General features: G+C 57.5%; 2 protein-coding genes across 2 annotated transcripts in view; one reads left to right on the forward strand and one right to left on the reverse strand.

Annotated features, from left to right (window-relative positions):
• The window catches only part of RAI1 (retinoic acid induced 1), an 81,201-nt gene extending 65,989 nt beyond the window's left edge, over nucleotides 1–15,212 (reverse strand). The window contains exon 1 of the mRNA XM_058704116.1: nucleotides 15,081–15,212. The gene's annotated coding sequence lies outside the window, so the exon portion shown is untranslated. The remainder of the gene's footprint in view (nucleotides 1–15,080) is intronic.
• Nucleotides 690–19,346, forward strand: LOC131498057 (uncharacterized). Its single transcript, XM_058704913.1, has 4 exons — nucleotides 690–889; nucleotides 2,298–2,353; nucleotides 14,447–15,419; nucleotides 18,755–19,346. Exons 1-4 carry the CDS (start codon nucleotides 690–692, stop codon nucleotides 18,813–18,815), a joined length of 1,290 nt encoding a protein of 429 aa, XP_058560896.1. The 3' UTR covers nucleotides 18,816–19,346.
• The last annotated feature ends 969 nt before the right edge of the window (nucleotides 19,347–20,315 follow it).

Consider the following 20,315-nt stretch of genomic DNA (forward strand, 5'->3'; position numbering starts at 1 on the left):
AATAACAGCGCGAAGAACAGCCTGTGCTTCCAGTGTTCATTGAGCACCTGGCAGGCATTTCAGCCCTGAAAACTCCCACGAAGCTGACCACAAACCCCATTTCCCGGTTGGGGAAGACTGAGACCCTGAGGGCAAGCACCAGGGGCTGGGGATGGGGTGGGGAGGGTGACCACAGTTGCTCCCTTGTGATGGGAACACTGGCCTGAGTCTGGGCAGTTGTGGGTAGAAGCTGCTGGGAGCCTCTGCATTTAGCCTGAGCCCCTCAGAGCCGCCTCTCAGAAGCTCAGGAGGGGTGGGCTCTTGGCCTGTCTGGAGCCCATGGCTTTTCCTGGCTGGCCCCTAGAGTCCTCCGTTTCCACCAGCAGACAGGCCTCAGGCCCTGTGGGGTGGCAGGGACCACCCAGGTAGACAGAGAGGGAGAGGGAGAAAGGAAGGAGGGTAGGGGGAGAGAGAGAGAGAGAGAGGAAAAGAGAGAGAGGGAAAGAGGGTGTGTGTGTGTGTGTGTGTGTGTGTGTGTGTGTGTGTGTGTGGTGACCCAGCGCCCAGCCCGGATGCTCCGCCCAGCCTGACCGCAGCTGGGAAAACAGCCTCCTCAGCTGCCCCCACCAGCCACAGCCCACCCCACCCCACCCCACCAGGCCAGCTGCCTCACCCAGCCCTGAACCAGGAACTGGGCCTCTGCCGCCATCATGGCCTGCTCAGCCGGAGTCACAGCCCCCCAGGCCACCCCCTCAGATCCCTGCCAGATCCGGGAGGAGGCAGAGGCGCCCCTGGAAGCCCACTCCCTCCTGCTACCCTGGCTCAGAACCCCCCAGCGTGGCTGCCCCCAATTGTACACCTGCCTCAGGCCAGCCGCCCTCCGCCCCTCAACCTTCGCCCAAACCGTCAGGTGAAAGGGTCAGCTTTTTAACTGCACTGTGGCCGTAACTAACCCTAACCCTCATCTCCCTGAGCTGCGGCCCTCCACCCCATGCCTGCCACCAGCGTTTGGGGCATGGAGGCTGGCACTGGGGGCAGGGAAGGGGGCTCCCCACCCTCCCCCACCTCACACTTCTGAGGCAGGATCACTGAGGCTGAAATTTCAATTAAGGAAGAGAAATAATTACTCCGGGGCTCCAGGCCGGCTCAAGTGCTGACAGGCCTCAAGAGCCGCTTCCTGGGAGTCGGGGCTGGGGCGGGGGGTGGGGGAGGTAGCCTGGCACCCCCACGGTCAGCCTGGGCCTGAGCAGGGAGGGACCTGGACCTTCACCAGTGTTCAGCCTTGTACCCCTCTTTCCCTTCTGCTGAAGCAAGGCCAACCTCAGGGCTGCTCCAGGGGCTCCTGGCAGAGGGGGCTGGGGAGTAAGCCTCAGATGGCTCCAAAGAAATGGAATTAAATTAAATTTAACCATTCAGTCACTGCCTGTTCCTGCAGTGAGCCTGGAGACTGCCAGGGCCCCACCAGGATCGGGGTGGGGACCCCAAGAACAGAACTGAGAGGGTTCTAGCCTCCCTTGGGGGAGGATTCCAGCACAAGCCTGAGGGAGGGGGTGGCTCTGGAAAGGTCCCCAGAAGGGCTGCTCTGCCACTCACAGGAGGAGTGGGCTTGGGCAAGGGCCTCCCCTCTGGACCTCAGGCCCATCTCCTGCACAGGTAGGGGGGCGTTCCTGCCCACCCCCCCCCCACCCCCAGGAGACCCTCTCCCATTTACTACTCCAAGAGGCAAACAGCCAGCTTTAGCAACAGCCCTCTCATCTCCAGAAAACACCATCTCCAGAAATATCCCATCTTTGATCCTTTTCTGAGAATGACACATTTCCTCTCCAGAAACGCTTGGTTTGAATCCAGAAATTCTCAGCTCCAGAACATTCCATCTCCAGAATGTTCCATCTCCAGAAACGTTCCATCTGATCTCCAGAAATCCTCTCTCATCTTCAAATATAATCCGTCTCCATAAATGCCAGTGCTCTCTATAAAGGCTCCATCTTAGCTCCGAGAATGTTCCACTTCCAGAAATATCACATCCCATCTCTAGAGATGTTCCATTTCAGCTCCAAAAATACCTCAAATCCAGAAATGCCCTATTTTATTCCCAGAAATACTCCTGCATCATCTTCAAAAACACTCCATTTCCAGAGGTACTACAGTTGATCTCTAGAAATAGTCCGTTTCCAGAAATGTTTCATCTCGAGCAATGTTTGGAATCCAGAAAGGCTTTATCTTTACTCCAGAAAATGCCCTCCCCTATCTCCAGAAATGTTCAGACTTCGTTTCTCAAAATGCCCCCAATTTCATCCTCACACCTGTCCCTCCTCCAGAAATGCTTTCCATCTCATCTCCAGAAACGTCCTCATCCTGTCTCCAGAAGTGCCAGGTCTCGCGTTCTAAAAACATTCCATCTCTGGAAATGTGCCGGCTTGCATCTAGAAATGTCGGTGGTAGCCCCAGAAAGGCCTCCCTCCCTGTGTGGCCCAGAGGCTGCAGAAACACAGAAACCCACATCCTTCAGGACCTTCTGGGGAGGGGCTGAGCAGTGAACCGGAGGCCTCCTCTTCCTCCTCCTCCCTTGTCCCTGTGGGATGCCCCCTGGGATCTCTCAGCCCCATGCTGGGCCTCCTATTGTGCTAAGACCTGGGCTGGCAGGTGTCAAGGTCCCCATCAGTGGGGGTGAGGATGGTTAGGGTTTGGGGTGGCTGGGAGCCCCTGAGGATCTGATCTGGGGGCAAGGGTGGTGATAGGGACCTGGGGTGGGAAGAAACGGAGCAGGAAGGAGTTGGCGGGACACAGCCCCCGCCCCCCCCCCCCCCCACACCCTGGTCACAAGCATATCCACTGGCCCACATGCACACTTGATGGTCAATACCTACAGTGCACGGAAACACCCTCAGCCCACCTCCCACCCCTCAGAGCCACATACATTATACACTCTCTACATGGAGATCCACACTCAACACTTGCAGCCCTGCTCATTCAAGTGTACAGAACACATGCAAATGCACACACACAACACAGATACACATACAAATCCACCATCACACACACACACACACACACACACACACACACACACACACACACACACACACACACTGACAGCTATCCTCCTCATCCACATTCCCTGGGGCTCTCTGAGCCAAGTTCTGGGAACACCAAGGGGCAGAAGCCCTCTGCCAGTCCCTCAGACCAGTCTGGGTTGGCAAGACGGAGCAGCAGCCTCAGTGACTGATGCGTGCCAGCAAGGGGAGGGGGGTTGGTGGGGGTGGGGGTGGAGGGGTGTGGGGGGAGGGGATTCACGGTGCCAGGACTTGGGCTTAGAAGGGACTGCAAAAGACAGGAAAGGACATGTTCGGCATCTGCTTGCAAACCTGCTGAGAGGGGACACTCCCTTCCCCTTGGAGCAGCCACCCCCCCCCCCCCCAGGCCACCTCTGCTAAATGACACTCTACATGACAGAAGTCCCTCTTTGGGTGGAACCAAAACCTTGCATGGTCACCTCTGTCCACAGGGCACTGCTTTCCAGAGTCGCAAAGTCCATGCCCTGCTGAGATTCTACATGGGAGTCTCTTCTCTCTGTCCCTTGACGGGTGGGGAAGGAAGGGGGCCTGGAGGTGGCTGAGCGGAGGGTGGCCCGGTACCGGCACACGCGTATGCACACTCACGTGTGTGCATGCACACTCGTACATATGCAGACACGCCATGTGCCTCAGTGTCTAAAGATCTCACGTGCAGGCACACAGGCAGGGATGCAATACACCTTCATGCCCAGGACCCACACACAGGAAGGAGGGGGTGGCCCCTGGTCTGCACCAGGTCCCGGACCCCTCTGCGGGTGGAAGCTCTGAGCCTCTAGGTGTGGGAGGGGAAAGGGGCCCCGGATCCATGATCTCTGTTCCTGGCAGCATTGGGAGCTCTGGTCTGCTCCCACAGGATGATAATTACCATTTATTAAGCCTCCCGATTTAGAATCAGCCTCAATTAACTGGAACCTCCCAAGCCCCCTTTTTGGATCCTTTGGGACCAAGGGCAAATGCTGAAAAGACCGTGAAGGTGCCCTTCAATTTGCCCTCAGCATGGGCCCCTTTGTCTACCTCCCCGCCAACTGGCCAGCTCTTGCCTACAAATGGGGCTTTCGGGTCGGTCCCACAGCCACCACCCCACTCTTAGGCTCTTTGTGTTCTGAATACTCTGTTCCTCTCTACCTAGACCTCCTCCTGTAGGAACTGAGACCTTCACTCAAAACTGTGAGGGAATAAAAAAAGCCAAATAGTCAAGCATGATCTGAATGAACACATGGTCCCAGGGTCCAAGTTGGGAGACAGCTCAGGGCCTGGCCTCGGCATGGTGAGGTGAGAGGGCTGCCCCCACCCCCGTATCCTAGTTCCCAGGAGCAGCGGGCTTTCTGGAGAGGCTTCTGCATTGGTATTCTCTGTCCCTCACAGCCCAAATTACACCAGCTCTCCTGGGACCCTTTTATCGCACGTTGTCGCTTCAGCAAAAGGTTATGTACGAGAACATCGAAATCCCTCCCGCATATTAACTAAAAGAGCATTTTTTAAAATGCACAGGAAAAAGCAGCTCACCTAAGAGCCAATTTTTACAGTATCTTAGATCAGAACGAGCGCTGGGCCAGCAGTCAAGAACAGGGCCCTTGTCAGAATCCCACCCTCGCTGGGACCCAGGGCATGTCACTTCACCTCTCTGCCCTCCACTTCTCTCTGTCCAGTAAACATGAGAATAAAAGCCCCCACAATGGTGCTCTATCAGGGGTGCTGTGAGGGCCATATGAGTGACTGCAATGAATGAACCGTGCTATGGAACCAGAAGAGTCCAACGGGTGTCTGTGTCCAGGCCCCCCCAAGTGCGGCGGTAACAGGCAAGGAGAGTTCGATGCTTCTCCTCAAGTACTACTCTGAGCCCTTTTGCACCTCCTTGTTTTTCTCCAGGAGGTTCCCCCCCCCCCACGTGGGGCACCCTTTCCTTTTTCTTTTTTTTTCCTGCCTGGAGAATTTCTGGAAAACACTTCAAGACACAGTTTGAAATCAGTTCCTTGGTTCTGACATTTTACAGGTGAGGTTCAAAGACGTAATCTACCCAAGACAAGTGAGAGCCAGGGGCCAGGATGGGAACAGAGGGCCAGGCAGGATGGAAGTGGGGGTGGGGTGGGGTGGGGGTGCAACTGGACAGGGTGACGACCGCACAGGACCGGGCAGAAGGTGGCAGCCCATCTCAGCTCTGCCTTTAGCACCCCGTGGGCATAGGTGGGTTTCTAGTTTCAGAGAAGCAAAAAGTAGGATTTTCATGTGAAATCTCATGTAATATTTTCTTTTTTTTTTTTTTTAATTTTTTTTTCAACGTTTTTAATTTATTTTTGGGACAGAGAGAGACAGAGCATGAACGGGGGAGGGGCAGAGAGAGAGGGAGACACAGAATCGGAAACAGGCTCCAGGCTCTGAGCCATCAGCCCAGAGCCTGACGCGGGGCTCGAACTCACGGACCGCGAGATCGTGACCTGGCTGAAGTCGGACGCTTAACCGACTGCGCCACCCAGGTGCCCCTCATGTAATATTTTCAACTGGTGTGCTGGATGGGGCACCTGGGTGGCTCAGTCGGTAAGCGTCCAGCTTCAGCTCAGGTCGTGATCTTGTGGTTCATGGGTTCGGGCCCCGCGTCGGGCTCTGTGCTGACAGCTTGGAGCCCGGAGCCTGTTCGAATTCTGTGTCTGTCTCTCTGTGCCCCTACCCCGCTCATGCTCTGTCTCTCTCTCTCTCTCTTTCAAAAAATAAATAAACATTGAAAAAAATTTTTTTAAACTATGCGCTGCTCAAACAGCACCCATCTGAGGGCATCACACAGCCAACAGTTTCTGGTCTGGGTTCTCAGGCCCTGGTCTCTCTACCTCTCTCTGGAAGAGGGTAGAAGGGGAGTTAGGGCTGGGCAGCAAGACTGTGGAAAGTAGGTCTTAATTTTCTAGGAGAGGGCTCTCCCCAGAGCAGCAGGGACCTCTTTGAGCCTCTGTGTGCTTTTGTGACACACGGGGATGATAACAGAGCCGGGCTCCCTCCAGCATGCAAAAGCTGAAGCCCCTTAACATCACAGAGGGCTCCGAGGGTGCAAAATTCTCAAAGGTTACTTACCTCTGCTGTCAGGATTTGCCCTACTGGCCAATCCAGCTGTTTGGGCTACAAGGAACCTTAAGATAATCCGAGCCTTTTACAGATGAGGAGATGACCAGGGGGAAGCGGCTCTCGCCTCGCATCACAGAGCAGGTGAGTAAGTGAATGACAGGGTCAGCCCTGGATGACAGACTCCTTTCAGTCACCACAGTGGGACGCATGATCCCCTTGCTCCTCCCCTAGACAGGAGACTCCAAACATGGGGAGTGTCAGGAGGGGTGCCCCGCTGGGCCTCCCCTGGGGTTGGGCAGTGCCCTCCGCACCACAAATACCCAGCAAGGAGGGCCATGCTCAGACACAGCCCTGGGTTCGTCCCCGGCTTCTTACTAGGCCAGAGGAGCCTTGAGCCAGAGTTGCCTGACTTCTCCAAGCCTCAGTTTCTTCATCTGTGGAATGGGGATGGTGGGACCTTTCCCTCCCTCACCCCGTGAAATGGGAGTGAAGACGGGAAATAACCAAGAGCTCAGGACCCAGCACTGGGGAGGCCTCGCTGAGAGAACATTCTGAATAATAGGATTTCAGGTATTATTTTATCACCCCCGACCCTGTGCGGCCCGCATCCCCCATGCTGCTCCTCCTCCTGTCCTCCCTGGGGCCCTGGGTACCACTCCTCTCTCTCTGTGCTGAGCCTTCTTTTTAGGGAATTACAATCTGCTGGGCTTTAATTACTGGTCCCCGAGGACATCCACCTCTTTCCCCAGCGAGAGGTAATCATCCCTCCCAAGACTCAGACGCCGCAGGGCTGGGCGGAGCTGCTCCAAACTGAGGCAGGAATTCGGCAGCGGGTTGGCGAAGGCTCCGTCCAAGGAGGGAGGATGCTCTCGTCCAGTTCAGGCCCCAGCACTTAGAACTGGAGGCCTCAGTGCCGAGGGAGGACAGAGGCTCTGAAAGGAGAACCGGCCGGCCAGCCAAAGGACTCACAGCCCCACCGGGTCCTTTTCTGATCATCCCTGGCTTTTCTCCTCCTTGGCTCATTCGAGCCCTGACTCCAGCTGTGTTCCCTGCCTGGAACAGCCTTCTTTTCCCACTGCCTTCAGGGTAAAACCCTTCACCACGGTCAAGGCCCCAGACTCCTTTTCAGCCTCCACTCCTGCCTCTCTGCCTCCTTGCCTCCCCCACCCCTGTCTTTCTAGAGCTCTCCTGGCCCTTTTGTGCCTCTGGGCTTCCCGGCAGGCTGTATAGTGACAGTCCCTCCTGTGGTCAAATGCTCCCCCTTTCAGACCCAGGGCCCATGTTTCCTCCACTGGGAGGTCCACCCTGACTCTCCCTGGACATGGCCTGAATGTGCCTCTCTGGGCTGTCAGTAAACATCTGCCAAATGAAGGATTGTAGGAAATGAAACTCGACCTATAAACCAGGCTCCCACCAGATGCCTGCTGTCCCTCCCCAACCCCCCCCCCCCCCCCCCCCACTGAGCCCCGTCAATGGCAGCAGCTGTGGGAACTCAGTCGTGCATGTACAAGACTGGGTCAGGCCACGGTGAGCCACACGGACAGGGTCAGGCCGACCTGTTCCAGTAGGGTCCCAGCACCCCTGTGTGTGATCTCCACGCTCCCACACCCTCACTTCTAAGACCACTAACGAGGGCCAGGGCGAGTGTGGGATGTGCACGAGGCTGGCCCTGTGCACGGTTTTCAGGGCCCTGCAGACTGAGGTTCAAGGCCAGGCACAGAGGGCAGATATAGTGCCTCCTGGATAATAGCTATTAAGCCAAGAGGCTCCAGACTGGCAGCCTGGTTGGGGGAGGGGGGGGGGGTGTCTGAATTTGGCCACAGGTGGGTTGCTGGATCAGGTGACAACAGACAGAAACCAGGAGATGTCATGTAAACATCGCAATCCTGCTTCCTAAGAAGGTAGGTGACAGGCACCCTGGGCTGCATCCCCACAGGCCACCCTGGCAGAGCTGAGCTGCTGAGCCCCACGAAGGCCAGACAGCCCTCACATCCTCATTAGCTTTGCCCACTGGCCCTGTGGGACTTCGAGGTTGCTGGCCCCCACATTATGCAAACATGAGTTCAGCTTCTGATCACTCCTGCAAGGTAATAGGTTTGCATTTTAAGCAGAACTTTCAATGTTTTGACCCTTTGGCAGTGATGAAAGGAGGCAACTCAGGCCCTGAGAAAGGCAAGAAGCGGGTATTTTTTGGGAAAGCAGGCACCTATGGGTCAAAGTGCTCCTGGGAGGTGGCACCTTGCAGGGGATGACCTGGGGTAGGCATAGTGTCTCCGCCTGCTTCAGCTCAAAATGCTTTTTGTGCAATGAGTGACATCTGCGTGCCTCTCTTCCAAGTCTGACCTTGGGAACAGGGGGATGCTGACTTTTTTGGGTCCCATCTGCCCCTCTAACTCCCCATGACATCATTTCTGATCTCAGAACCCTCCCCTTGGTCAAGGTCCCCCTTAGAATGTGGAACTTGGCTCAGGAGGAACATCCCCTCCCTTTTCACAGACAGTATCTTTGATAATGCACCTGCAGGGGGTGTCCAGTGAGATTCTTGGCTCCCTGAAGGTTTCTACTGAAATGACAGTCACCTCAACCCCAGACTGTCTCCTAGGAAGCATGGAATACAACATGTCTCCCACCCTACAAGCCGGCAAACCCAAGGCCCCTGTCGTGCTAACACACAGATGCCCTGAATGGACAGACGAATGCTTAATGAGGCCCTCTGTGCGTCCCGATGCTGCTAGACGTTTGAACAAACCTGACCTGGTTTTCTTTACTTTTCTGACAGTCCGGTCCGGAAAAAGCCATGATCCCCACTGCCCAAAGGCGAAACCAAGGCTCAGTGAAGAGAAAGGTCCTTGCTCGAGGCCAACGTTCTCATGTGCTTTTGGGTGTGGCTGACCTAAAGAAGGGTCTCCTCCTCTCAGAGAAGCCGGGCCTAGGTGCACAAGTGTGTGGAACAAGAAGGGATAGGGCAGTGGGCCATGCTTGTGGACAGTTGGGTCCCCACAAATGCTGAGCTAAAAGGGTTTACCGAAGCACCTAGCACTTAGGAACCAGGGCAACACTTAATTCTGGGGTGTAAGCTGAGGGTCACCTGCTTTATTATTATTATGACTACTTTCTACGACAGTAGTCTTTCCAAGGCTGACTGGGGGGAGATAACCAGGTAAGGCAGAGCGTGACCAGGCCCGGGTTTTTTCCAGAAAGGTCTTGGTGGCAGATACCCAGGACTATGGGTGCACGGTATCCAGCAGGCCCTGAGGAGCACCTGTGGCTGGTCTGGTGTCACACTGTCAGCCACCTCACGGGGGACAGTGGGAGGGAGGAGGAAGAGGCCCTGCCCAGGATGGCGAAAGTCACAAGAGTCAGACCAGAGCTGCCCAGGGCCAGGGAGTCATCTGGCTCCCCACATGAATGGACACCACAGCCCTATGCCCTGTGCAGCTTGGATGAGAAAGGAACAATCTCAGGATGCCACGAAGGATAAGAAGGCCTGTCATCGACACCTCAGCGTCCCAGGGTCCTACAGAGGGAGGATCCCTAATCATGAGAGTCAGGGGCAGCTGGGAGCTCGGAAGTGGGGTCTGGAGCTTAGGGTCAGAGAACTGGGTCCAGCCTGGGGTCCCTAACTTCTGACTCCTTGACCTCAAGCATGTCACTTCTCTGTGAAACCTGAACCATGAATACTGACTTTCAGGATCTGTGTTAACGACAAGGCCGGTGTCGTGCACACGAGTGGGGCATCCATGAAGTCTGGGATCCTGGCAACCAGCTCCCAGGACCTCGGAGAGCACCACCTTGGGAGGTGGGGGGGCGGGGAGGGGAGGAGTGGGGTGGGGTGGTGGTCTTTAAAATTCAAAGGAGAAGCTCAAATCTGTCTTGGGCATATAACTCCAACACCCGGGCACTCAGTGCCCCCTCCCCAGGCGGGCTCCCCTCCCTTGGGCTGCGCCCTGCAGCCAGACCTGCCCCATTCTGCATCCTCTGGCCTCAGTCTCAGCTTTTCCCGGCCGGGGGATGTGAGCAGGAATGGCTCAATCAGGATATAATCGTTTTTAATTAACGTGCGGATCATTTCACAGGCTGATCTCCTTGGAGACCAGAGGGAAGACGGTCTTTTAAGATTTTCTTTTGCCTCCCCCCGTTCCCAGTTGAAGGCCGCCCCCCCCCCCCTTCACCCACCCAGCCGCAACCTTGAAAGCAGCACAAAAGCCTGCTGCCTGGATCCCTCTTGGGGCCATTAGGAGGAAAGTGTGTGCTCACACACAGACAAACATGCACGTGCCCAAGCTCAGGGGCACGCTCTCCCCCCGCCGGAAGTGCACAAATGGGATCAGAGACTCAGAGACATATGCACACACCCACGGACATGGCACACACAGGGCTACACACAGATTCGCACACACACACACAGACGTGCGTGCATGCACACGTGCCCAAGCTGGAAGACACACAGACCCCTTAAAAAACATACAAATAGGGTCCAAGGCAGACAGACATGGCACACACACACACACACACACACACACACGCACACACACAGAGGCTGGCAGGCAAACCCACCCCCATACAAATAGGATCAGACACACAGACATGCACACACAGGCATGCGTGGATGTGTACACATGCACGGGGACATGTCCAAGCACAGAGATGCACCACAGAAATGCCCAAATAACCGACGCTCATGGGAGGGTTGTTCTGAACCTCGGTGGCCAGCTGGTGTGCTGGCAGTGGGGAAACAGAAGGTTCCTATCCTTCGATGGGAAGTCAGAGCCACAATCACCTTGTCCCCTAGGAGTGCCCATTGCCCCAGCCCCCTCCCTGGTGCCCCGCCACCTGCCCTGCAGGGAAACCCGGGAACAGAAGCTTCCCAGGTCTTGCCTCCCTGCCACGCACCTGGTCTGGATCCTTCTGATCCCAGAGCCCGGCTAACAGCTGTTTCACTCAGCCCTCACAGAGCCCACCCCAGAACATCCAGCCTTTCCTGGCGGTCCAGCGCTGGCTAGCCCTGACACCTGCCCTGGGAGTGATGTCCCCCAGTCTGTCCTCTGGGTGCCCTCTTCTTCTCTTCTTCATTTTCATTCTCCTCCTTCCTGAGCTCCCTTCCCTCTTTTCTAATCCCTCCCTCACTGATCTCCCCCCTTCAGTTCCTTTCTCTCCCCCCCCCTTTCCCACTCCTCCCCCTTCCTCCCCAGGGGCTCTCCTGAGGTCAATCTAAGATCCAAACAAGTTGAAGATGTGGCTGGTCGTTCCCCACTCCCCCACAGTGGATATCTGTGCCAACACCTGCCCCCCACCCCCACCCCAGCTCCTGAACAGACCCAGAGCTTGGCCTTTGGACAAGTAAGCCGAGGCACAGGGGTAAGGGCACGACCACTGGGATCCTCTGACAGGAGCCCCACTCCTCTCACTGCACCTGCTTTGGATCCTCGACTTCTCCTTCTGGAAAATGGGATGGCAGAGAGCAAGGAGGAGTTTTGAGGAGGGGCAACATGGGAGCCCCCCGCTGGCCAACCACAGGCTAGCAACTTTGGTGACCCCAGATCCTGTGGGCAGGGCCAGTGTATGTGACACAGAAAGTATGTGACAGGCTTAGGAGCCTATCTGTTGCTCCAGCTGGCCATTGATGCCAGGGGCAAGCTGGGGGCTTCTCTCTTGGATTCTCAGTGCCCCCACCCCTGCAATCTTTGAAATGGGACAAGGTCAGCCTAAAAGATCCCTGGGAACTCTTCCCACACGTAGAAACCAAAATGACAGATCACTAGTTGGTTCCTGGCTGCTGCAAGGCCCAGCGACTGCTGTGTGACCTTGGGACTCACTTCCCCTCTCTGGGCCCCCGGTTTCCTCCTCTGTCAAAGGAGGGGGCTCAGACAGGTGATTCACTGCCCAGGCTCTTTTCAGTTCTGACAGAAGGTTCTAGGTTGTGAGGAAGGAAGCGGAATAGTGCCCCACTTCTGGGAAAACGAGAAGCCCATTTCTTCCACTGCAGAGATGTCGGAATCTTCAGCAACAGCAACGTCATTTTGAGGAAATCATCTTAAACATCACAAAAAAGTGCTCTGTGCAAAATATATTCACTACCTCGTGCATCAGGAGCATCCGGAATGTTGAACAAAAGGGGAATAGTAAGTAAATGATGATACATCCCCCCGATTGGAAAAGCCTGAAGATATTAACCATGGTGTTTAGGAACAGTTGGTTACAAAACAGGAAAAGGCTCCTGTTAGGGCCAACCAAGAAAGCAGGATATACATCTGAATACAGAGAATGGCTACAAAGTCTTTAAAAAAAAACAAACCAACCACCAAGTCTGTAAAGAACATCAGAATATTAACATTGCCGCCGTAGCCCACTGTCAGTAACCTTGTTTCTTTCTCTAGATTTCAGATGGTTCTCTGAACCATATTGCAAAATGTGTATATATTGAAAAGGTTTTTTGTTTTTTTTTTAATGACTACATGTCTGCTATTGAGAAACTTTCCCCTTTCATTCATGTATTCATTCATTCATCATTGATTCATTCACTCCTGTGTTTGTCCAGCCAAAGCGGAGTGCCCATGGTGTGCCAGGCCCAGGGCTCTAAGATCTGCAGGGAATACTTCTCACCTGCAGGAAACAAATGAGTGGGCGGGGTGGGAGGGGTGGGGGGGAGGGGGGGTAGGGAGACAGCTACACCAAGGCACTCCCCCATAATGGGGCCCTGGGGGGTAGGGAACAGAAATCAATCTTGCAGGTTTCAGCCCTGCCTCCCCCTGGCCTCCACCAGGCCTGCCCTCAGCTCCTAGGGTCTCGTAGCCCAGCCCAAGGGTCAGAAACTCACCCTTAACTGCCAACCATCCAGCTGTGGGTGGTTTAAGGGTCAAGGTGGGGAGCAGGGCAAAGTGGGCAAAGACCCACCCCTTAGCCCACATGGTGATTCTACCTCAAGTTCCCATAAACCTGGCGCATGGTGGCTACCTGGCTGCTGTACCCTCCCTGGGCTCTGATTTCTGCTTCCCTTGAACTTCAAGGCACCACCCAGCCAGGCCCTGTCCCGCTGCCTGAGGCTGCTGAGAAGGGAAGCAGAGTATGGAATCTGCTAGCTCCTGTCAGCCAGTGTCACGCTGTTAGCACGTCAAAGGGTCCCACAGTGTGTCCCTGCTGTGTGGGGGCTGACAGATTTCTGGGAAGGGTTAACTCTTGACATTCCTGAACCAAGCCACAGAACAGCCTGAAAACAGTCTGCCACCCCCCCCCCCACACCCCCATCCAAGGTGCCTTGCTCCCCCGCCCCGCCCCCCTGCCCAGGAGTCCTCTCTTTCACTAGGCAGAAGGGTTTCTTTCCCCGGCCTGGGTTGCCAGCCTGGGGTCCCCCGGCCTCCCTACTCCGGGAAGAGAAGGAGGAGCCCAGGAAGCTCGCCTGGGAATCAATTGAGGCAGATTTCCATGGACTCTTTTCGGCCCCTAGTCCTGTTCCAACTAGCCTTTCACCCGATCCACACCTTCCCCCCCAGAGCAAAAGGATCTGGGCGCTTGGAGTGACGAGAAGCTTCTGACCCCAAGACCCCTACTTTGCACACCCTCACAGGCCTGCGGTCCCCAGAAATTCTCCGGTCTAGAACTCCCCTCCCATGGCCCCAGTGGGAAAAGGAGAAGTTCCCACCACTCCCCTCCCCCTTTCTTCCCCTCCCCCCCCCCCCCCCCCCCCAGGGAGAGAGCGAGGCGTCCGGATCTCCGGGTCACCGGAGCGGCGTCTGCTGTGGATCGCAGGAGACAAACACTCCGTCACTCTCTCTCTCTCTTTCACACACACACACACACACACACACACACACAATCACCCTCGGGTTCACCTCTGAAGCCCGCATTGTACGGGGAGGGGAGGAGGCCGAGTTGCAGGGAGGAGGTTGAGGTTGGGGGGGGGGGTCCGAGGTGCCTGAAGTCACCAGCCAATCAACAAATCCAAGAGGGGCTAGAATCCACGACCCCCGGCCGGGCGGAGAACCCCACCTTACCCCCGCCCCCTCCCCCAGCACAGCACCATCCGACGTCAACGTCTCCAACCCAAACAAGCCCCTCCCTCCCCCTCCCCCTGCTCCGGGTCACCAGCCCCCAGAGAGACCCAGCTACGACCCCCACCCCCGACGGCAAGGCGCGAGATTTCATTGTCAGCCTGGCCACTCAGGCGCGCGTGAGGCGGGGGTGCAGGGCAGGGGGGCCTGTGTGGCAGGCTCCGGCGCGGGGAGTGGGGAGGGGTCTCCAGGGGAAGTGTTTGAAGCTGCTCCTCCAGCTCTGTCCAGATCCGGAAGCTGCCGGGGGAGGGAGGAAGGCGGGGGTGGGGAGAGCGCGACCTTAAGCGCTCGCAGGCGGCAAGGAGGGGCCGCGGCGGCCGGAGGAAGAGCCCGGAGGCGTCGGGGGCGCCGAGTCCCCGGGGAGGCAGCGCTCTCGGGAAGTTTCCCACCGGTTGCCTGGAGCAGGACAGGGTGCGCAGACGGCCCTCCCCGGGCTGACCGGCTACAGCGCGCAAACTGCGAACTTGAGCAAAACTCCTTCGTCTCTGGCGTCCCTCACCTTCCCATCCGCGGCCGCCAGCCCCGCCATCTCAGCCCCCTGTCGTCCACCAGTGCCACAGTCGCCAAGACCTCTCACCAACGTATTGTGGAAGAAAGGGGAGGGGAAAGTCCCCAACACAACCGAACTGCGGCCACACACACACACAAAAAAAAGAAAAGAAAAAGAAACAAACAAAAAAGGAAAGAAAGAAATTCCTTCTCCTGAGACCGATTCCCTCAACCAGCGTGGAAAACCCCCAAACAGGCAAATCTGCAACTCCAGCCAAGATCGCGGCGCGGCGGGAGGGGTGCCCGCGGCCGGCGGCCACCAGCGCCGGCAGCCCCGGGCTTGGGGCAGGTCTGAGCGCGGCGGCGTCCCGGGGGCTCCGGGAGCCCTCGCGCCCCCGAACGGCCCCCCGAAGACACAAAGCTCTGCCGCCAACAATACCTGCGGGTTCCTCCTGGATCTCCCGGGCGCCGGCGCTGCGCGTCTCGCCGTCTCCCCTTCCCCGCGCCGTCTCTCTCCTCCTCCTCCTCCTCCTCTCGCGCGCGCTCTCCCCCTCGCCTCTTCCAGAACGCGGCGGCCAGATGAGATCCTTGGGAGAAAAAAATGTGAGCGCTCGCACGATTCCTTTCTCTCCGCCCGCCGCTCGCGGCGGCACCGGGCTCGCTCCTTCTCCCTCGCGCTCCCGCGCGCGCCGCGCCTCTCGCGCCCCGCGTTTCCTTCTCAGCAGCCCCTGCGAGCGCCCTCAGTAGCCATTATTCACGGGCCACCGGAGGACAGGAGGTAATTAGAGACCGCCCCGTGGCCGCATCCACTCTGCAAGCGCGATGCGGGCTCGGGGTGCGCGCGGGGAGGGGCGCGCGACGAGGGGGCTTGGCTGCGCGCAGCCCGCGCCCCAGACGCGGGGGAGGGGGAGGAGGAGGAGGGGGCAGGGAGGGAGGAGGCGAGGGGAGGAGTGGTGAGCTCGGGTAGGGAGCGGGAGGAGGGGGCGCCGGGGAGACGCTCCCGCGGCTCTCACCGCGGGGGCTCGGGGTCACCGGCTAGGAGGCTCCAAGGCGCTTAGGGACCGGGGGTGGGGGTGAGTGTGTGTGTGTGTGTGTGTGTGTGTGTGTGTTTGTGCGCGCGCGCACGCGCGCGTGTGTCAGAGATGGAAGGGGAGGGAGGAAGGGAAACGCTTTAATATTTTTCCAGTGACTTACGAGCCCGTGGGTGAGCTCTTGGCTGCGCGGTTAGGTCCGTGTGTGTGTCGGTGTGGCCGTGTATTTCTGGTCTGCCCGACGTGTGAATGTCACGGGGTTTGGGGGTCTGGCTACGAGCTTGCGAGTGTCTTGCTGGGCCTCGGAGGAACTGAGTGATGCGGTGCCTGCGTGGAGTTGTGTTTGTGTGCGATCGTTTATGGAGGGTTCTGTGACTGCGTGGGTGGGACTGCGCCCATGTGGGGCTGCATGTATCCGAGGGGCTGTGTGTACAGGATTGTGTCTGCGTGGGCCCGAGTGTGCCTCAGGGGTGTTGTGTGTCTGTGTGGGTTTGTTTGCGAGTGGGATTGCGGTTGTTGGGGCTGTGGGTCTGCGCGTGGAGGGGGCAGTACGCCTGTGCAGGGCTGTGGGTCGACGTGAGGCTGTGGTGTGCGTCTGCAAGCGGTCTTGTGTGTGGCTGCGTAGGGCTGTGTTCTGCGTGCGGGTCTGAGGCCTGGCGGGCGCGGGGGTCAGGAGGGGGGCTCCGCGTGGTGTCGACGATGGCACCGCCGCAGAAGAGCCGTTTAAGGCGCGAACAGGCTGCGCTGGGGTCGGGGCGCAGCGCGACGAGTAGTGGCGGAGGAGGGGCGGGTAGAGAAGGCGGAGACGAGGGGGCTTTCATCTCGCGCCCCCCCCCCCCCACCTCCGCACCAGAAACGCAGCTTGGAGATCCTGGTACTTGCCAGCTCCGCGGTCCTAGAGGCACTGGGTTTGGGGGACCCTGCTGGGCGGGGGAGACGCCTATGGGCTGGTGGGGGCAGTGGGAACTGAGACTCTGGAGATCCGGAGCAGCTCACAAGTGCGCGGCGAGGGCTGCCTGAAGAGGCGGACGGCAGCCTGGAGACGGCAGAGGACTGGGCCAAGACAAAGGAGAGCGGGGCCGGGGCCTCGAGGCGGGACCGCACCTCCAGGTTCCCCCCCCCCTCCCCCCCCGCGGCGGAGGGGCAGCCCAGCCCGCGCGCTTCAGGCTGTCGCGTGGAGCCCCGGGGCGGTGGTGCGGTGGCGCAGCCCCTCTAAGCCCCAGTCCGGGAGCCGCCTCGGGGAGCAGCTCCAGGGCCCCGGGGGGGGGGGGGGGCACGGAATTACACGCCCCGGGAGGGGCCGCCGTAGCGGGGTGGGGGTGGGGGGCGGGTTCTGAGCTTAGCAGGCGGACGCCAGCGCCCCGGGGCTGTGATTGAGCGCTGGCCTGGCCCGCCCCTCGCCAGGCTGCTCACCGCCCACGCAGCCATTCATTCATTCATCTATCCGTCTCTCCTTCTACCCACCCTTCCATCCAGACACGTGTCGGACCTATCGTCCGTTCACCCAATTATCGCGCCAGGGATCACACCGACGTGTCAGACCCGGCTCTCTCCACTCTCTCTCCTGCTTGCCAGTCTTGCTTGTCTTGCTTTCCTCGGGCCCCCCCACCGATGCTCCCCCGCTCGGGCCCCTCTCTGTTCTGCCAAGCGGGGAGGAGTGCACCCACGACCTCTATCACACTTAGGTTTTGCTGTTCAGTGATTGCCCGACTTCCTCTATTAACCCCCACCCTGCCCCTACTAACCTCTCCATACATCCTACACTCTACTCCTGCAGCAATTATGAGCCAACTGGGTGTGGGGAGCCTTCTCCCCACCCTGCCGGCCCTCCCTGAGGTCTGGTGGCTCCTTAGAGAGGGCAGTGGCAGGCAATTGCCACTGCCTGAGCTCTTCTTAAGGCCCAGCCTCCTGTAGGCTGGGTAGAGGGGAGGGAGGAATGGGGACTAGAAGGGGTTTCATGGATTGCTGTGTGTCCAGGTCTTTGGCTAAGGGCTGTGCAGGCTTAGGGCCTGATGGCACAGAGGCCGCCAGTACCCCAGTGGCTTGAATAGTCACTCCCAAACCTACCATTGGTACAGCGTCAAGTGGGAAACCAAAAGCACAGATTCCTGGGCCCTAGCCCAGACCTAACCAATCCAAGTGCCCAGGGCCTTTGTACATGCTCTTTCCCCTGCCTAGGAATCAACAGCTTATAGCCAGGCTCGACAGTGGTCACTGGCCTGGAACGTCTTACAGGCTCCCCAGACTGCTGGGTGCATCTGCCCAGGGGCAAAGAGCCAGCCTCACTCCCATAAATGGACCCTAATGTGCCCTCTGGTCTTCCCATCTGTAGAACCCAGGCTACTTAGCCCCTATCTTCAATGATCTGGCCTTGGGAACCAGGGTTCTCAGTCCTGAGGCTGCGGAAAGGCAACATTAGACAAAAAAAAAAAAAAAAAAAAAACCACCCCAAATCCCTGCTGGGGATCACCAAGCCAGCCGCCGACTGGCCTGCAACCCCCATCATAGTGCTCCCTGACCCCTCAGCCTCAGACTGTCCCTGTCACATCTGACTCAGCCACCTCCTCCATACAGCCACCCACAAGGTCAAGATTGGCAGGTAGGGTGGTAGCGTGTGCCCCCTTTATGAGGAGGGGAGGGACAGGCTCCCCTCCCCTCTCTGGTTTCAGAGTGAAGTAAAAGTCCTCACAGTCTCTGATGAAATCCCACACAGTCAGGCCCCCCCTACCTCTCTGGCCTCATGCCCCTCCCCCCCTTACCCACTACTTCGTCTTCTAGATGGTCCTTGAATTCACCAGACACACTCTTACCTCAGGGCCTTTGCACTTGCTTATCCCTCTGGCTGCAATGCTCTTCCCCACCTTCTAATGTACCATATACTTTGTTTATTTAAGTGTTTTGCAGTGATTTTTGTCTGTGCACTCACTGTGTACCCTCTGTACCTAGAATGGAGGCTGGCACACATTCAGTAGGTGTTGAATGAATAAATGAGTGAACGAGTGAATGAATGAATGAGGTGGACCCAAGCCTTCTTCTTGGGAGCCTATCCCAGCCCGGGGCTTTCTCTTCTTTGAACCAATAGCCCCCTTGGAGAAGAATGGGGGAAGGGGATGGAGAACATCAGGGCAAGATACATCACATGACTCATCCGAGGTCACTCAGTGAGTACTCTTCACCCATTCTGGAATCTGGGCACACGTCCTAAGGGTTTGGAGGAATAACACGGTGGGGGGATGGCTTGTCCCAAAGGAGAGCAGAGCCCTTCATCTGTCCCAGGGGTCTCTCTGTCATTCTGGGGGAAGTGTAGAAGAGGGGTCCAGATTCACATCTGCCGGGGGGGGGGGGTTGGAAACCCCCAATCTGACCAGAGCCCTTCTACAAGTGTTGTCACAGAGGGTCACCAAGACAACCCCTCAAGTGGGGACCTACTCATCTCTGAGAGGAGACACCCAGGCTGAGAGCCATCTCAGGATGCATCAAGAACACACAGGAAGACAATCTGATCCCTACTGGACTATTAGTTTCTAGAGAAACCTTGCTCACCTCTGCCTGGCACAGAGCAGGTGCTCAGTATGCATTTAGCAAATGAATGAATGAAGGAGAGACAGTGTCAAGGTTCAAACTTAGGTCTACATGGCCCCCGAACCCTCGCCTGTTCCATCAGACCCCACTGGTGGGGGGGGGGGGGGGATCATGGTGGTAGTACCCAGCACATAGCAGGTACTTCATAAATGCTGAGGGAATGACTGGCCGGGGAGGCTGTCTATCTGGCAGGTTCCCTGCTCCGGCCAGGGGTCTGACTCCACTGCTCACCACATGAGTCCTTCCCCAGGCTCAGTAGGGAGGGGGACCCCCTCATGCTTGGCTGGCAGGAGAGTTTTATGGGCCACGGTGGGAGTGCTGGGAGTGCTCACGGTGTCAAAGGGCCAGATGCTTCCTGGGGAGGTGCGGCTGTGCTCAGGAGAGCCTGGGCCTGGACAGGTCAGCCCTTTGTTTGCCCAGTGCAATCTGGATAGAGCTGCTTTCCTGCAAAGTGTGTGTCCAAATACCATTCCAGTGTTAAATAATAAACAGGAGCCAGGGAGGAGACGCCAGGCAGGGGCCTGGGGAGAACAGGCAATGGGGTGAGTGGAGCTGCCAGATGTTAGGCTCACTGACGGGCCACCAGGGACAGGGGTTAGCCAAGGGCCACCCAGGTGGGCACAACAGGCAGGGAAGAGGGGCCTAGACTCCACCTACCAGGCTAGGCGGGTGCCACTGAGACACCGAAGTCTCATTCGAGCTCAGCCCTGATCTGGTAACCCCCAGGCCCTCCTGGCTTTGAGATGCCATGGCTCTCCGAGGAGAAGACACGCAAGTCTGCAGGTCCCGGGTCAGAGGTGGGCCAGGCAGGTTGCAACATCTATCTTATACATATTTATAAAGAGTCAGGTTTCAAATCTCTACCTTTCCCTCACATCAGTCACCGTTTCAAAGACGGGGTCTCTGAAGTCCAAACAATGGACTTGTCCAAGGTCACAGAACTTGAGTGTAGCAGAAGTACTCATCCATTTGCCTGGCCGATATTTACTGAGCACCTACTATGTTCTAGGCACTGTTCTATGTGTTGAGCATTCAGAGCAAGGAACAAGACAAAGCTTCTG

The sequence above is a fragment of the Neofelis nebulosa genome, chromosome 16, assembly GCF_028018385.1.
Source record: "Neofelis nebulosa isolate mNeoNeb1 chromosome 16, mNeoNeb1.pri, whole genome shotgun sequence".
NCBI lineage: Eukaryota > Metazoa > Chordata > Mammalia > Carnivora > Felidae > Neofelis > Neofelis nebulosa.

What these genes read in the sequence shown, in the direction of transcription:
- LOC131498057 (XM_058704913.1), top strand. Translation starts at nt 690, where the DNA reads ATGGCCTGCTCAGCCGGAGTCACAGCCCCCCAGGCCACCCCCTCAGAT. An exon ending in CCTGTCTCCAGAAGTGCCAG is followed by an intron (nt 2,354 to 14,446) that starts GTCTCGCGTTCT and finishes AAGCGCTCGCAG; the next exon opens with GCGGCAAGGAGGGGCCGCGG. An exon ending in GGGCCACCGGAGGACAGGAG is followed by an intron (nt 15,420 to 18,754) that starts GTAATTAGAGAC and finishes TTGAACCAATAG; the next exon opens with CCCCCTTGGAGAAGAATGGG.